This window comes from Entelurus aequoreus, linkage group LG04, assembly GCF_033978785.1.
Source record: "Entelurus aequoreus isolate RoL-2023_Sb linkage group LG04, RoL_Eaeq_v1.1, whole genome shotgun sequence".
Taxonomy (NCBI): domain Eukaryota; kingdom Metazoa; phylum Chordata; class Actinopteri; order Syngnathiformes; family Syngnathidae; genus Entelurus; species Entelurus aequoreus.
Window position 1 is genome coordinate 3,129,322 of NC_084734.1, and position 18,703 is coordinate 3,148,024.

General features: G+C 38.3%; 1 protein-coding gene across 1 annotated transcript in view; it reads left to right on the forward strand.

The window, feature by feature from the left end:
- Positions 1-17,005, forward strand: part of LOC133648188 (F-box and WD repeat domain-containing 11-B) — a 64,242-nt gene extending 47,237 nt beyond the window's left edge. Inside the window, exons 10-13 of the mRNA XM_062044015.1 lie at positions 1,734-1,844; positions 1,931-2,009; positions 6,167-6,331; positions 15,871-17,005. Of these exons, the coding sequence (XP_061899999.1) occupies positions 1,734-1,844; positions 1,931-2,009; positions 6,167-6,328 (352 nt within the window). The 3' untranslated portion in view covers positions 6,329-6,331; positions 15,871-17,005. The remainder of the gene's footprint in view (positions 1-1,733; positions 1,845-1,930; positions 2,010-6,166; positions 6,332-15,870) is intronic.
- The last annotated feature ends 1,698 nt before the right edge of the window (positions 17,006-18,703 follow it).

Sequence of the window (18,703 nt, forward strand, 5' to 3'; positions counted from 1 at the left end):
ACCAATGAAATGAAACGTAATATCCGCACGCTTCTTCTTCTACGGGGGCGGGTGCGGTTGCTTACAGTAGAAGAAGAAGCGCTTCCTCTTCTATGGGGGCGGTTGCTTACCGTAGAAGAAGAAGCGCTTCCTCTTCTATGGGGAAAAAAGATGGCGGCTGTTTACCGTAGTTGCGAGACCTAAACTTTATGAAAATAAATATTAATATTAATCCATATATAAGGCGCACCAGGTTATTAGCCGCACTGTCTGCTTTTGAGAAAAATTGTGGTTTTTAGGTGCGGCTTATGGTGCGGAAAATACAGTAATATTATTTATCTCATTCACGTAAGAGACTAGACGTATAAGATTTCATGGGATTTAGCGATTAGGAGTGACAGATTGTTTGGTAAACGTATAGCATGTTCTATATGTTATAGTTATTTGAATGACTCTTACCATAATATGTTACGTTAACATACCAGGCACCTCATATAACGTACACTTATTCAGCCTGTTGTTCACTATTCTTTATTTATTTTAAATTGCCTTTCAAATGTCTATTCTTGGTGTTTGCTTTTATGAAATACATTTCCCCAAAAAATGTGACTTATACTCCAGTACCACTTATATACACTACCGTTCAAAAGTTTGGGGTCACATTGAAATGTCCTTATTTTTGAAGGAAAAGCACTGTACTTTTCAATGAAGATAACTTTAGACTAGTCTTAACTTTAAAGAAATGCACTCTATACATTGCTAATGTGGTAAATGACTATTCTAGCTGCAAATGTCTGCTTTTTGGTGCAATATCTACATAGATGTATAGAGGCCCATTTCCAGCAACTATCTCTCCAGTGTTCTAATGGTACAATGTGTTTGCTCATTGGCTCAGAAGGCTAATTGATGATTAGAAAACCCTTGTGCAATCATGTTCACACATCTGAAAAGAGTTTAGCTCGTTACAGAAGCTACAAAACTAACCTTGAGTTTCTGGAGCATCACATTTGTGGGGTCAATTAAACGCTCAAAATGGCCAGAAAAAGAGAACTTTCATCTGAAACTCGACAGTCTATTCTTGTTTTTAGAAATAATAGCTATTCCACAAAATTGTTTGGGTGACCCCAAACTTTTGAACGGTAGTGTATGTTTTTTTCCTTCTTCATTATGCATTTTCGGCTGGTGCGACTTATACTCCGGTGCGACTTATATGTGTTTTTTTCCTTTTTCGGCCGGTGCGACTTATACTCCGGAGCGGCTTATAGTCCGAAAAATATGGTAGCACTGTAGCTAGCAGCAACACGGTCTGAATGGGCACCAACAGCAATCAGCCCGCCCACAATGGCTGTGCTGCCAGGCATAAAATGACTGCAATGTGTGGATGAAACTTTTGTAAACAAAGATACAGTTTGTTTGCCAAAACATCTTTTATTACGGTCGGTGGCTCATAGATCGAAAAGATTATACAATGAGGGGTTCGTAAATTGAGGTTCCACTGTATTTTTATCTGACAGTCTTAGCACTATCCATCCGTTTTCTACTCTATTCAGTCATTTAAACCCTTACCAAGACATTTATTGCTTATTGCATCGATTTAGTTGTTGGTCTTATGGCGTGATCAGCATGATTACCTAAATAGACACTTTTGAGGTTTGATGGATGTACATCCAGGCTCATGTCATGCGAGCACAAGGCTCTTTTTTTATCATGCCATTTAAAAGTGTCAAATCAGCGTGGCGCTCCTCTCCCCGCAGGTTATGGGACATCGAGTGTGGCGCATGTTTGCGAGTGCTGGAGGGCCACGAAGAGCTTGTGCGTTGCATTCGCTTCGACAACAAGCGGATTGTCAGTGGCGCTTATGATGGGTGAGTCTTCTCTCCGAACGAGCACCTTTGTTTTCTATACCACCCGTACTATGCGACTTAACATCGTGTCATGTTTCTCTCTGCAGTAAGATTAAAGTGTGGGACTTGCAGGCAGCGCTGGACCCGCGAGCCCCTGCAAGCACACTATGCCTGCGAACTCTAGTGGTGAGTGACGCAATTGGACTTCTCACCCACTGCAAAGTACAGCAAGATTAATAAACATGTTAAATGCATAGCGCTATCATCAAAACTGACCATCATTGTCTTTGTAAAATGTATGTATTTGTCCAGGGGTGCACACACTTTTTCTGCAGGCGAGCTACTTTTTAATTGACCAAGTGGAGGGGATCTACCTCATTCATTTATATCATTTATATGCATTTATTTATGAAAGAGAGGTTTTTGTCTACAAGTTAAAGGTGTTTAATGATAATACAAGCATGTTTAACACATATAGATTCCTTTCTTTCATGAAGACAAGAATATAAGTTGGTGTATTACCTGATCGTGATGACTTGCATTGATTGGAATCAGACAGTAGTGCTGATAACGTCCACATTTTCAAAAGGAGGAGAAAAAAAAGTACTAATTTCTGTCCAATACCACATGAAAGTGGTTGGCTTTTAGGCATCTTATTTGTCCAGCTTCCATTCTTCTTTTTATGCACTTTACAAGAAATACATTGACGGTAGGGATGTCCGATAATATCGGACTGCCGATATTATCGGCCGAGAAATGCTTTAAAATGTAATTTCGGAAATTATCGGTATCCGTTTCAAAATTATCGGTGTCGGTTTCAGAAAGTAAAACTTATGACTTTTTAAAGTTAAAGTACCAATGATTGTCACACACACACTAGGTGTGGTGAAATTTGTCCTCTGCATTTGACCCATCCCCTTGTTCACCCCCCGGGAGGTGAGGGGAGCAGTGGGCAGCAGCGGTGCCGCGCCCGGGAATCATTTTTGGTGATTTAACCCCCAATTCCAACCCTTGATGCTGAGTGCCAAGCAGGGAGGTAATGGGTCCCATTTTTTTATCATCTTTGGTATGACTCGGCCGGGGTTTGAACTCACAACCTACCCATCTCAGGGCGGACACTCTAACCACTAGGCCAAAACGCCGCTGTGTACACGGACGTAGGGAGAAGTACAGAGCGCCAATAAACCTTAAAGGCACTGCCTTAGCGTGGCGGCCCAGTCACATAATATCTACGGCTATTAACACACACAAGTGAATGCAAATGCATACTTGGTCAACAGCCATACAGGTCACACTGAGGGTAGCCGTATAAACAAGTTTAACACTGTTACAAATATGCGCCACACTGTGAACCCACACCAAACAAGAATGACCAACACATATCAGGAGAACATCCGCACCGTAACACAACATAAACACAACAGAACAAATACCCGGAACCCCTTGCAGCACTAACTCTTCCGGGACGCTATAATATACGCTACCCCCAACCCCGCTCACCTCAACCTCCTCATGCTCTCCCAGGGAGAGCATGTCCCAAATTCCAAGCTGCTGTTTTGAGACATGTTAAAAAAAAATAATGCACTTTGTGACTTCAATAATAAATATGGCAGTGCCATGTTGGCACTTTTTTCCATAACTGGAGTTGATTTATTTTGGAAAACCTTGTTACATTGTTTAATGCATCCAGCGGGGCATCCCGACAAAATTAGGCATAATAATGTGTTAATTCCACAACTGTATATATCGTATCGGTAATTAAGAGCTGGACAATATCGGTTATCGGCAAAAAAGCCATTATCGGACTTCTCTAATTGACGGCAAACGCCGTAGCTTGCTAGCTTGTGCACGCCAGCTTTCTGAGACTCTTGTTTTGTTAGCGCAGGCAGGATGAAGTAGTGCTTTTATTGTGAAGACAGGAACTCTGCAGTCGGTCTTTAGAGTTTAGACGGCAGGTGCGGCGCGAGAGTCTGTTGAAATAAAAAGTGTTTCTCGCCTTTCCTGTCGGTCATTTTCTTCTTAATAATGATCTGGCAGCAGCCAGCGTCATCTCACAAGACCCTTGGGTGCCGTGAATGTCAAACAAGTGACGTCATAGTGAAGATTGATGATCGCTCATTTTTAGGTCTTTTTTTTTACTTTTCAAAACTCACCAAATTGTATACACACATAGAAAAACTGGGACTGCACACTTAAATAAAAAAAACAAACCCCAAAAATCAAAATTGCGCTTTAGCGCCCCCTAGGAAAAAATAAAAACAAACTGCCTGTAACTCCCACTAGGAAGGTCGTAGAGACATGAAACAAAAACCTCTATGTAGGTCAGACTTAGACCTACAATTCATAATTTCACATCCTCGGGCAAAAACCAATAGGAAGTTGGCAATTACCCATTTTAGACAAAAATGTACTAAAAACACTGCTTTTTACGTGTTTGACCTCTAATTTGACCCCCTTAAAATACTTCAAAACTCACCAAAATTCTCACACACATCGGGACTGGTGGAAATTGCGATCTAAAACAAAAACCGAACCCCAAAACTCAAAATTGTGCTCTACATAATTTTTGAATAAAACAGAAAAAACTGCTCCTCAGAGGAAAACACAGACAAAACTGCTTGTAACTTCCGGTAGGCACGTTTTAGAGACATGAAACAAATACCTCTACGTAGGTCTCACTTAGACCTACATTTCATAGATTGAAATCCTTCAGCAAAAATCAACAGGAAGTTTGATATCCCCACTTCAAAACAATTTTTTTTAAAAAAGCGGTCACCAAACATCAAACATTATCTCCTCTGAGCGCGTTTGTCGTTTTGGCTTCAAACTACTACAGGAGAGAGATTGAACCCTTCTGATTAAAAGTTGGCGAAAGCGTTTTAATAAGTGCTACGGTTTTGATTTTACGAGCCTTCAAAGAAAAGAACCACTGTGCCGCAGCACCTAGGAAAAAAACACAGACACAACTTCCTCTAACTCCCAGTACGAATATCGTAGAGACACGCAACAAAAACCTCTATGTAGGTCTCACTCAGGACTACCACTGGACAAAAGTATTGGGACACCTAGGACTAGCACCTGCCAAAATGCGGACCCGACAAACGCTGCTTGCAGCTTTAATTATTCTTTATTATTCCGCAGCTTTGCGGACTACTTTGCCCCCCTTAACATGCTTCAAAACTCACCAAATTTTTGGCACACATAAAAAAACGCAAACAAAACTCTTTGGTAAAAAAAAAACAAACCCCAAAAATCACAATTGCTCTCTAGCGCCCCCTAGGAAGAAAACTGCCTCTAACTCCCAGTACGAATGTCGTAGAAACATGAAACAAAAAGCTCTATGTAGGTCTTACTTAGACCTACTTTTCATTAATTTATTTCTTCGTGCAAAAATTAACAGGAAGTTGGCAATTCCCCGTTCTAGACTAAAAATGAACACTCATTTTTGCTTTTTGACCTGTTATTTGACCCCCTTAAAATACTTCAAAACTCACCAAACTTCGCACACACATCGGGACTGGTGGAAATTGCGATCTAAAATAAAACCGAACCCCAAAACTCAAAATTGTGCTCTACATAATTTTTTAATAAAACAGAGAAAAAACTGCTCCTCAGAGGAAAACTCAGACAAAACTGCTTGTAACTTTTGGTAGGAACGTCTTAGAGACATGAAACAAATACCTCTACGTTGGTCTCACTTAGACCTACATTTCATAGATTGAAATCCTTCAGCAAAAATCAACAGGAAGTTTGATATCCCCACTTCAAAACAATTTTTTTTTAAAAAGCGGTCACCAAACATCAAACATTATCTCCTCTGAGCGCGTTTGTCGTTTTGGCTTCAAACTACTACAGGAGAGAGATTGAACCCTTCTGATTAAAAGTTGGCGAAAGCGTTTTAATAAGTGCTACGGTTTTGATTTTACGAGCCTTCAAAGAAAAGAACCACTGTGCCGCAGCACCTAGGAAAAAAACACAGACACAACTTCCTCTAACTCCCAGTACGAATATCGTAGAGACATGAAACAAAAACCTCGATGTAGGTCTCACTCAGGACTACCACTGGACAAAAGTATTGGGACACCTAGGACTAGCACCTGCCAAAATGCGGACCCGACCAACGCTGCTTGCAGCTTTAATTTACTTTTTAAATTCGATCTCACTTTTGTACACTGCTGCTGGAATTTTTATTTTCCTGAGGGAACTCTCCTGAAGCAATCAATAAAGTACTATATCTATCTAATGTGCACCCCTGTACTATACTGTATATTTGTGCAGGTTTACCTAATAGTCGCTGATCTTGTTTAATGTCTGACAGTGTATTGTTGTAATTGTTGTTCTAGGAGCATTCTGGCCGCGTGTTTCGCCTGCAGTTTGATGAGTTCCAGATCATTAGCAGCTCTCACGACGACACCATTCTGATCTGGGACTTCTTGAACGTTTTGACCAATGGCCAGTCAGAAGGACGATCTCCCTCCCGCACCTATACGTACATTTCTAGATAGCAGGTACGCACGCACACGTATGTAGACAGCCCTTTGATTTAGGTAGAAGTATGCCTCTGTCTTCAAGATGTTCTTTTTTCCTGCTGATCTGGTGAAAAAGATACGTAAGCATGTCATCAGCGTAGCTTAAATCATCTCGCCTCAAACAGGCGATCCGAACTAGTTCGAGTAATTTGCTTTTTTCTTCAGCCGTGTAGAATTACGGCCGACTTCAACGCTGATCCCTTTCAAGTGTGTCAAATGTTCCATGTTTCCATACAAATGTGCCCGTCAATGAATGATTCCAGAGCGTGTGCTTCACTCTCCACTGTACGCACATCTGGCCTTCCCTCAGTGTGAAGAGCTTTTTCCATCTGTGCTCGCACTGTTAGAAATCAAGAGCACTCAGGAATGTCCCCACATCTGTCGGCATGTCAGCTGACTTTCTATCCTCACATGCATCGCTATCCAAGGGACGGGCAGGATACCCGATTCATTGATTTCTTAAGAATTCACGTTGTTTATGCGGGGCTGAAATTTGAAACTCGTCTTTAAGCAATTGATGCAAATTGGGTGTGTACTAATAAGCTGCTCCTCATTATTTCTGTGCCACTAAACAGGAGTTAGGAACATTCAGATCGGTTATCTCGTTCCATTGAACATATTTTTTCAAAGAAAGCAATTCCAGTACTATGACGCTGATTAATTTCCAAATGTTGGTATTTCAAAACAAACTTTCCCCATCAAAAAATATAAGGCTGATACCAGGGATGTCAAACTCAAGGCCCGAGGGCCAGATCTGGCCTGCCACATCATTTTATGTGGCCCACAAAGGCCTTGAATTAATATGCGTCAAAGTACTTTATCTTTTCTTACTAAATGTACTTGTTCTTTCCATTTTAACAGGAACAAAATGCAGGTACCGCATGACATTGCATACCTTTTAAACTAAAAATAAAACATATATTATCATACTTTCCAAAGGTTTTATTTTGTTAAAAAACTTGAATTTCTGACCATATATTTTACTGTAAAATTTGTGATGTTTTTTACAGCATATTACCTTAAATTGAAAAAACTCTACCACTGTTTTTTACGGGAAATTCTGTCGACTGAGCTGCCAGTGTTATTACTGTAAGATCTATGGTTGATATTTTTACTGTTTATGCTGAAACAGTATCACCGTATTTTTTAACGGTAAACAATTGGCAGCTCAGTTGCCAGAATAAAATAAAAAACGTTGGTCAAGTTTTTCCATTTACCGTAATATGTTGCAAACACCGTACATTTTATAGTGAAATTCTGGTGATTGAGTTGCTGGTTGTTTTCTGTAAAAATTTGATTTTTTTTACAGTGTATGTGAACAATTAATATAATAATCAAATGCGTAGGCAAATTCATATATCATTCGTTGTTACAAGCGGCCTTCTGAGGGCTGCCATAACTAAGGCTGCAGCTAACGATTATTTTTCTATCGATTAATCTATAGATTATTTTTTTCGATTAATCGGTTAATCTATAGATAATTTTTTTCGATTAATCTATAGCTTATTTTTCCTTTTACCGATTATTTTTTAATTCAAAATGAAGATGAAAAAATAAATGTAGGCCAGTTTTTTCAAAAGGCATGGCTTTTATTTACCAAAAAAAAGAAGTATGGCCACTCAGTCAACATTGACAACAACATGACTAAATATTCTGTAACAATGTAAACATTTAAAACTTTTAACCTTTAACAAAATTAAAAGTAGCTTATTTGCTTTTTAATGTGCAAATATAAAAGTCAACATCCAGTGCAAATCTTAATATTCTGCAAAAATATAAAGATTTCAAAAGTAAAAGTATTGCTTATTTTGCTTTAAAATGTGCAAAAATAAAGATAAACATCCAATACAAAAAAGTGTAAAACGAAATATTCTGTAACAACAGTGTAAACATTTCAACAAAAGTGAAAGTATTGCTTATTTGCTAAAATGTGCAAAAATAAAGATAAACATCCAATACAAAAAAGTGCCAATCTAAATATTCTGGAGCACTGTAAACATTAAGTATTGCTTTTAAAATGTGCAAAATAAGCATCCAGTCCAACACAGTACACAATAACCAATTCTACTCATTCCAGTGAGTGACTAACAGTTGTAATGAAGAAAGGTTAGCATGTCTACATGCTCTGGTTCTTTTCATGTTTACAATATTCCTGAAAATAGGCGCTCAGAAGGGGTCGATGTGGCTGGAACTGAGAGGTAATTAGCCTTCACCTCAAGCCAGGACTGCGAGTGAGCTGAGCTGCAGTTGAAGTTTCTAGAAGGTCAACGGGCTCATAGTGATGTTACTAGTAGTTGACTGGGAGGTGTTTATTATCATTTGGGGAGAGTCCGCTGCCTGATGCTCACCTGCTAAACACCTATCTGCTCCACGCTGAAGCGCTGACTACATGCGCTCTGAATACACACTGCTGATTGGCTGCTAACGCTCTGAATACGCACTGCTGATTGGCTGATAATGCTTTGTATGTACCAATCAGATGGTTGTGTGGGTGGGACAATGCTGCGTGCTGAGACAGAGGCAGAAGGAGCGAAGCAGCTTGTTAAGACTTTAGCAGCTAAAGTTAGCTTTAGCTTAGAAACTCGTTCGGTACACCCCCGTACCGGACCGAAAGCCCCGTACCGAAACGGTTCAATACAAAACACGTACCGTTACACCCCTAGCAGATACAAATGACACATTCATGTTTTTGTGTAATGATGACAACGTATGCTCACGCGGACGATTGACTAGTTGATGGTTGATGGTTTTCTTTTCAAATGTTCGTTCATAGCCGTTGTGCTGCTATGATAGGCCATTTCCGCTCGACACAGTGTGCATACAACAACATTATTAGGCTGTGTATTGAAATACTCCCACACTTTTGACCACTTTTGGCGTGATTTTTCCCCCTCGCTCGCACCGCTCGCGTCGTCTGCTTTGATCGTCTGCTTTGCGCTTCGCCATGACGGTAGTGTGACGTAAATATGCGATGCGTCGACGCACAAAAACGGCGTCGACGTATTTACGTAACCGATGACGTCGACGCGTCGTTTCAGCCTTAGCCATAACTACAATGTGGCCCTCAATGAAAATGAGTTTGACAACTCTGGCTTATACGAATGCGATCGATCAATTTAATACATCTAAATAATACATTTCAGGCCGATTACAGTGTTCAGTTGTCAGCATATTCACTCTATCCAACGGAAATGTGCATGACAACAGCCAAACTTCCGGTTGTAAGCTACCGCGGAAGTAGACAGAATAACTGAACTTGGAGCTCAACATGGAGCTGAGGGCAGCAAAATAAATGTCAGCCGTTAAAAATATTATAAGAACACCACCAGGTTAGCTGATGTGACCATTAGTGGTTTAACAGAAAATATACTTTTTAAAAGTGTCTGTATCTTTCACAATTACTTCCTTACTTTGAGTAGAAATTGAATATTAGTTTGCCACACAGGCTCTCACTCACCGCTGTCTCATACACTAGGTACAGTACAGGCCAAAAGTTTGGACACACCTTCTCCTTCAATGTGTTTTCCTTATTTTCATGACTGTTTACATTGTAGATTGTCACATCAAAACTATGAATGAACTTAATGGAGTTATGTACTTAACCAAAACAGGTGAAATAACTGAAAATATGTTTTATATTCTAGTTTCTTCAAAATAGCCACCCTTTGCTCTGATTACTGCTTTGCGCACTCTCTGCATTCTCTCCATGAGCTTCAAGAGGTAGTCACCGAAATGGTTTTCACTTCACAGGTGTCATAGTTTTGATGCCTTCAGTGACAGTCTATAAGGTAAATAGTAGAGATGTCGATATATGCGTTAAAATGTAATATCGGAAATTATCGATATCGTTTTTTTTATTATCGGTATCGTTTTTTTTTTGTTTTTGTTTTTTTTTTGTTTTTTTTTATTAAATCAACATAAAAAACACAAGATACACTTACAAGTAGTGCACCAACCCAAAAAACCTCCCTCCCACATTTACACTCATTCACACAAAAGGGTTGTTTCTTTCTGTTATTAATATTCTGGTTCCTACATTATATATCAATATATATCAATACAGTCTGCAAGGGATACAGTCCGTAAGCACACATGATTGTGCGTGCTGCTGCTCCACTAATAGTACTAACCTTTAACACTTAATTTTACTAATTTTCATTCATTACTAGTTTCTATGTAACTGTTTTTATATTGTTGTACTTTCTTTTTTATTCAAGAAAATGTTTTTAATTTATTTATCTTATTTTACAAATTTTTTTTAAAAAGTACCTTATCTTCACCATACCTGGTTGTCCAAATTAGGCATAATAATGTGTTAATTCCACGACTGCATATATCGGTTGATATCGGTATCGGTAATTAAAGAGTTGGACAATATCGGAATATCGGATATCGGCAAAAAGCCATTATCGGACATCCCTAGTAAATAGTCTTGAAAATAAAGAAAACACATTGAAATGAGAAGGTGTGTCCAAACTTTTGGCCTGTACTGTATGTAGCGATAAACAGTATTATTGATAATCGCGGTGAAACGCCCGACAGTGAGTATTACCGTTTTAAACAAAATTGATAAACTCACTGACTGACTGGCGCCAGCTCGCTAGCTTACATGTCAACATGAAAACAAGAGACATTAGCGTCTTTCCCCAACATTCAATCTAAACTTGTACAAACACATTGCTGTCTGATCACCTAAGCCAGTGTTTTTCAACTACTAGTGCCGTGAGATACAGTTCTGGTGTGCCGTGGGAGATTATCTAAATTCACCTATTTGGGTTAAAAATATTTTTGGCAAACCAGTAATTATAGTCTGCAAATGATGTGTTGTTGTTGAGTGTCGGTGCTGTCTAGAGCTCGGCAGAGTAACCGTGTAATAGTATTCCATATCAGTAGGTGGCAGCCGGTAGCTAATTGCTTTGTAGATGTCGGAAACAGCGGGAGGCAGTGTGCAGGTAAAAAAGGTGTCTCATGCTTAAACCAAAAATAAACAAAAGGTGAGTGCCCCTAAGAAAAGTAATTGAAGCTTAAGAAAGGCTATGCAGAACGAAACTAAAACTGAACTGGCTACAAAGTAAACAAAAACAGAATGCTGGACGACAGCAAAGACTTACTGTGGAGCAAAGACGGCGTCCACAATGTACATCCGAACATGACATGACAATCAACAATGTCCCCACAATGAAGGATAAAAACAACTGTAATATTCTTGATTGCTAAAACAAAGTAGATGCGGGAAATATCGCTCAAAGGAAGACATGAAACTGCTACAGGAAAATACCAAAAAAAGAGAAAAAGCCATCAAAATAGGAGCGCAAGACAAGAAGTAAAACACTGCACACAGGAAAATAGCAAAAAACTCAAAATAAGTCACGGCGTGATGTGACAGGTGGTGACAGTACACCTACTTTGAGACAAGAGCTATAGTGATGCATGCTTGGTTTTGGTTTAAAGTCATATCCAACAATTGCGACGACAACTTTTTACTGTCAACTGAGTTTTGTTTTTTAGTGATTTCTGCTGGTGGTGTGCCTCCGCATTTTTTCAAGGCAAAACATGTGCCCTGGCTCCAAAAAGGTTGAAAAACACTGACCTAAGCTATTCAATTGTGCACATTGAACTTACAAGCATAGAACAGAGTGATCATTCTATATTCAGAGGAATACGAGACAGGGGTGTTTTTATGGTGCGTTTAAGGACCGCTGAACAGAGCAGGATGCCCCAACGCCTGCCAAAAATGAATACCAAAAAATCCATTTGATTTGTTACGCACTTTTCATTTAAATAAATCTTCGTCCTACAGTACAAACCAATATTTAGAATAATAAAAGCTTAGCCATTAAAGCATATGCAATACTATGACTAAAACACATGCAGTGAAGAATACAAAACATGCAAAATAGTGGGTTTTCTAACATTGTGTATTTATTTTGTTTGTTTAAAAAAAGTAACTTGGTCAAAAGAGTTCAGTGTGTGGAGATGTGTTCATTCATAGTTTTGATCTACAATGTAAATAGTCATGAAAATAAAGAAAACACATTGAAAGAGGAGAAGGTGTGTCCAAACTTTCGGCCTGTATTGTAAATTCAATGATGGCTAACGTTAGTAGCTAAACTTTGCTAAATTGCTATCATATAGCTAACAACACACAAAGTTAATACGCGAGTGCGTGTTACGTACGGGCGTAGTTACGTCGTTACGAGTTGAAAGCCGTAAGAGGGCGGGATATAACGCTTAAAATTAGGGATGTCCGATAATGGCTTTTTGCCGATATGCCGATATTGTCCAACTCTTTAATTACCGATACCGATATCAACCGATACATACAGTCGTGGAATTAACACATTATTATGCCTAATTTGGACAACCAGGTATGGTGAAGATAAGGTACTTTTTTAAAAAATGAATCAAATAAAATAAGATAAATAAATTAAAAACACGCTTGTTCCACACAGTAGCTTAGTTACAATGATGGAAAAGATGGAAAGGACAATGCAGGTATAAGAAACTAAAAACAATATAAAATATAACATATATACGTAATATTTACATAATATATGTACAGTATATCATAAATACTAGGGATGTCCGATAATGGCTTTTTGCCGTTATCCGATATTCCGATATTCCGATATTGTCCAACTCTTTAATTACCGATACCGATATCAACCGATACCGATATCAACCGATACATGCAGTCGTGGAATTAACACATTATTATGCCTAATTTGGACAACCAGGTATGGTGAAGATAAGGTACTTTTTTAAAAAAATGAATCAAATAAAATAAGATAAATAAATTAAAAACATTTTCTTGAATAAAAAAGAAAGTAAAACAATATAAAAACAGTTACATAGAAACTAGTAATGAATGAAAATGAGTAAAATTAACTGTTAAAGGTTAGTACTATTAGTGGAGCAGCAGCACGCACAATCATGTGTGCTTACGGACTGTATCCCTTGCAGACTGTATTGATATATATTGATATATAATGTAGGAACCAGAATATTAATAACAGAAAGAAACAACCCTTTTGTGTGAATGAGGAGGGAGTTGTTTTGGGTTGGTGCATTAATTGTAAGTGTGTTTTTTATGTTGATTTAATTACAAAAAAAACCCACAAAAAAAACCGATACCGATTAAAAAAAAAACGATACCGATAATTTCCGATATTACATTTTAACGCATTTATCGCCCGATAATATCGGCAGGCCGATATTATCGGGCATCCCTAAAATCAACGCAAGTTATGGAAAAAAATGCCAAAATGGCACTGCCATATTTATTATTGAAGTCACAAAGTGCATTATTTTTTTTAACATGCCTCAAAACAGCAGCTTGGAATTTGGGACATGCTCTCCCTGAGAGAGCATGAGGAGGTTGAGGTGGGCCGTGTTGGAGGTGGGGTGTATATTGTAGCGTCCCGGAAGAGTTAGTGCTGCAAGGGGTTCTGGGTATTTGTTCTGTTGTGTTTATGTTAGGGATGTCCCGATCCTATATTGATATCGGAAAACAGTTAATGTTACTCATTTTCATTAATTACTAGTTTCTATGTAACTGTTTTTATATTGTTTTACTTTCTTTTTTATTCAAGAAAATGTTTTTAATTTATTTATCTTATTTTATTTTTTAAATTTTTTTTTAAAGTACCTTATCTTCACCATACCTGGTTGTCCAAATTAGACATAATAATGTGTTAATTCCATGACTGTATATATCGGTTGATATCGGTATCGGTAATTAAAGAGTTGGACAATCTTGGAATATCGGATATCGGCAAAAAGCCATTATCGGACATCCCTAGTTGATTTATTTTGGAAAACCTTGTTACATTGTTTAATGCATCCAGCGGGGCATCACAACAAAATGAGGCATAATAATGTGTTAATTCCACCACTGTATATATCGGCATCGGTTGATATCGGAATCGGTAATTAAGAGTTGGACAATATCGGAATATCAGCAAAAAAGCCATTATCAGACATCTCTAATAATAATGTGACCCCTGTAATCCGGTGCGCCTTTTGTATGAAAATAGACCTGAGTAGACCCGCTCATCGGCAGTGCGCCTTTTAAAGGCCTACTGAAATGACATTTTTTTATTTAAACGGGATAGCAGATCCATTCTATGTGTCATATTTGATCATTTTGCGATATTGCCATATTTTTGCTGAAAGGATTTAGTATAGAACAACGTCGATAAAGTTCGCAACTTTTGGTCTCTGATATAAAAAATACCTTGCCCCTACCGGAAGTAGCGTGACGTTGTCAGTTGTTCACTCCCTCATATTTTCCTATTGTTTTCAACGCAGCTAGAGCGATTCGGACCATTACCCCATTAATTTGAGCGAGGATGAAAGATTCGTGGATGAGGAACGTTAGAGTGACGGACTAGAATGCAGTGAAATACATATTTTTTTTCGCTCTGACCGTAACTTAGGTACAAGCTGACTCATTGGATTCCACACTCTCTCCTTTTTCTATTGTGGATCACGGATTTGTATTTTAAACCACCTGGGATACTATATCCTCTTGAAAATGAGAGTCGAGAACGCGAAATGGACATTAACAGTGACTTTTATCTCCACGACAATACATCGGTGAAACGCTTTAGCTACGAGCTAACGTGATAGCATCGTGCTTTAACTGCATATAGAAACAAAAAAAATAAACCCCTGACTGGAAGGATAGATAGAAAATCAACAATACTATTAAACCGTGGACATGTAAATACACGGTTAATGCTTTCCAGCCTGGCAAAGGTTAACAATGCTGTGCTAACGACGCCAATGAAGCTAACTTAGCAACCGGACCGCACAGAGCTATGCTAAAAACATTAGCTTTCCACCTACGCCAGCCAGCCCTCATCTGCTCATCAAAACCCGTGCTCACCTGCGTTCCAACGATCGGCGGAAGGACGAAGGACTTCACCCGATGCGTTTGGCGGCCCGGAGACGTTGGAAGTCAAGGTGAGGGCGCCGGCTAGCGCGTCTGCTCTCCAGCAAAGTCCTCCTTGTTGTGTTGCTGTAGTCCGCCGCTAATACACCGATCCCACCTACAACTTTCTTCTTTGCAGCCTTCATTGTTCATTAAACAAATTGCAAAAGATGTCCAGAATACTGTGGAATTATGAAATGAAAACAGAGCTTTTTGTATAGGATTCTACGGGGTACCATAACTTCCGTTAAACTGACTACGTCACGCGCATACGTCATCATACCGCGACGTTTCAGCCGGATATTTCCCGGGAAATTTTAAATGTCACTTTATAAGTTAACCCGGCCGTATTGGCATGTGTTGCAATGTTAAGATTTCATCATTGATGTATAAACTATCAGACTGCGTGGTCGCTAGTAGTGGCTTTCAGTGCGCCTTTTAATCTGGTGCGCCCTATGGTCCGGGAAATGACAGGAGCGCTTGAAGTTTCTCAACAAAAGTCTGCACATGTGTGTGAAGGATGCTATTCAGCTGGTGTTTGTGCCCACTAAGCAGACCAGAACCATGTCTCTGTTTCCCCCAGGTGGCTCCATGCACCGCACCCTCTCTTGTTGGAGCTGATTGGGCTTGATGGGTGCGTCCATCATGGAAAGGAGCCCATCTCTTCCCCCTTCCTCTTTGTCATCTCTTTGTCCACTTCCACGCCCGCTCGCGCCTCCTTCCAGACTCCAGACAGAACCTCTGAACGTGTGCCCGTTTTCCAGCCAGCGCCACAGATGCTCGACAGTACAACCGACGGCACTTCCCCAGGAGTTTCACCTTCTACTAATTTATGTTTTGTAAAATACACTAATGACAGTATTAACAGACCCTAAATAAGCCCCTCCCCAAGATAAAAATTCACAAAGCTTCTGCTCTTCTGTTTTTCCACCCCGAGCCAATAACTGGACAGACAAGGACTTGCTTACAGTTCTATTTATAGATGACACACACACACACACACACACACACATGCAAAATGCGCACACTGAGCGGCACAGCTGGACAAGAGGATGGCCGGAGCTGTGACGCAGGAGACAGAGACTCTGTAGTCGGCTCCAGGAAAAAAAGAAGGAAGGATGGGAAAGACGGAGGGAGCGCATGAGGCGGAGGTGCATTGTGGAGACCTCGGGTGTCCCTCGCACGCTTCCCTCCTCACTCCTCCACATCTAACCTCCAACTACTTCCCTTCCTGCTTCATGTCCCCGCCCCCAGAGATGCACACTAGCTTGGAGTACGGGGGCACGCACACAGGTGAGTGTGTGCTTATGTACGTGGACTTGGCAGAGCAGCAAAAGCGTCAGACATGCATGTGAGGTTGCCATGGATACAGCAACTTCTGCTATTTTGTTTTTCTTTAACTCTTTTTTTCTATGACAGTTATTTTCTAATTTTATTCGAGTATGTTTTTTGTTTGTTAGTACAAATTCATACTAGTCCTCTCCCTTCTTTTTTTTTGCTTTTTCTTTCTTCTAACTTCACATCTGTTTGTCCGTCCCGCTCACTCCATCTCTGTGCTTGCTTTGGTTATGAGAGAAGCTGGAATTCCCGAGGCTCAAAATTTAGTTGTAAACGGACTTGTCTTGTCTAAAATTGTGTTGTATATTAAAAATGATTTTTTAAAGAAGAAAAATGACCTTATTGTGAATAAAGTACTTGACAGTGAGTGTTGAGCCAATTGTAACTGGGACGGTTGTCTAATTATGTCGTATGGGAAAGAAAGTGTGGGAGGACAGCACTAAATAACATTTCTTTTCTTTTCTAGCGGAGACCAACATGGATACGTTCTTTGCAGCCAGACTTTTTGTGGTTATAGGATTAACTCTTACATTTTCTGTCGGTGTTCCATTGAATTACCTAATAGTTATTCCGACTTATGCAAGCTTGAGTCGAGAGATGCTGCCCTTTCCAAGTTAATGTACTAATTCTTGCATATAGTAAACCACAACTGGCGAAGAGTTGAGCAGGATCCTCATAAGGAAGTTGCGTTATGTGAATGACGCCTCAGTGAGTGTGTGGCACACATATATATATATATATATATATATATATATATATATATATATATATATATATATATATATATATATATATATATATATATATATATATATATATATATACACTACCGTTCAAAAGTTTGGGGTCACCCAAACAATTTAGTGGAATAGCCTTCATTTCTAAGAACAAGAATAGACTGTCGAGTTTCAGATGAAAGTTCTCTTTTTCTGGCCATTTTGAGCGTTTAATTGACCCCACAAATGTGATGCTCCAGAAACTCAATCTGCTCAAAGGGAGGTCAGTTTTGTAGCTTCTGTAACGAGCTCGACTGTTTTCAGATGTGTGAACATGATTGCACAAGGGTTTTCTAATCATCAATTAGCCTTCTGAGCCAATGAGCAAACACATTGTACCATTAGAACACTGGAGTGATAGTTGCTGGAAATGGGCCTCTATACACCTATGTAGATATTGCACCAAAAAGCAGACATTTGCAGCTAGAATAGTCATTTACCACATTAGCAATGTATAGAGTGTATTTCTTTAAAGTTAAGACTAGTTTAAAGTTATCTTCATTGAAAAGTACAGTGCTTTTCCTTCAAAAATAAGGACATTTACATGTGACCCCAAACTTTTGAACGGTAGTGTATATATATGTATATATATATATATATATATATATATATATATATATATATATATATATATATATATACACAGGCATATATATATATACACACACACATATACATATATATATACACACAAATATACATGTATATATATATATATATATATATATATATATATATATATATATATATATATATATATATATATATATATATATATATATATATATATATATATATATATATATATATATATACAGGCATATATATATATATATATACACATATATATACATATATGTATGTATATATATGTGTATATATATATGTGTGTGTATATATATATATATATATATATATGCCTGTGTATATATATGTATGTATATATGTATATTTGTGTGTATATATATATATATGCCTGTGTATATGAATGTATATATATGTATATGTGTGTGTATATATATATATATATATGCCTGTGTATATATATGTATGTATATATATATATATATATATGTATGTATGTATGTATGTATGTATGTATGTATGTATGTATGTATATGTATATATATGTATATGTGTGTGTATATATATATATATGCCTGTGTATATATATGTATGTATATATATATATATGTATATTTGTGTGTATATGTGTGTGTGTGTGTGTGTGTGTGTGTATATATATATATATATGTATGTATGTATGTATGTATGTATGTATGTATGTGTGTGTGTGTGTGT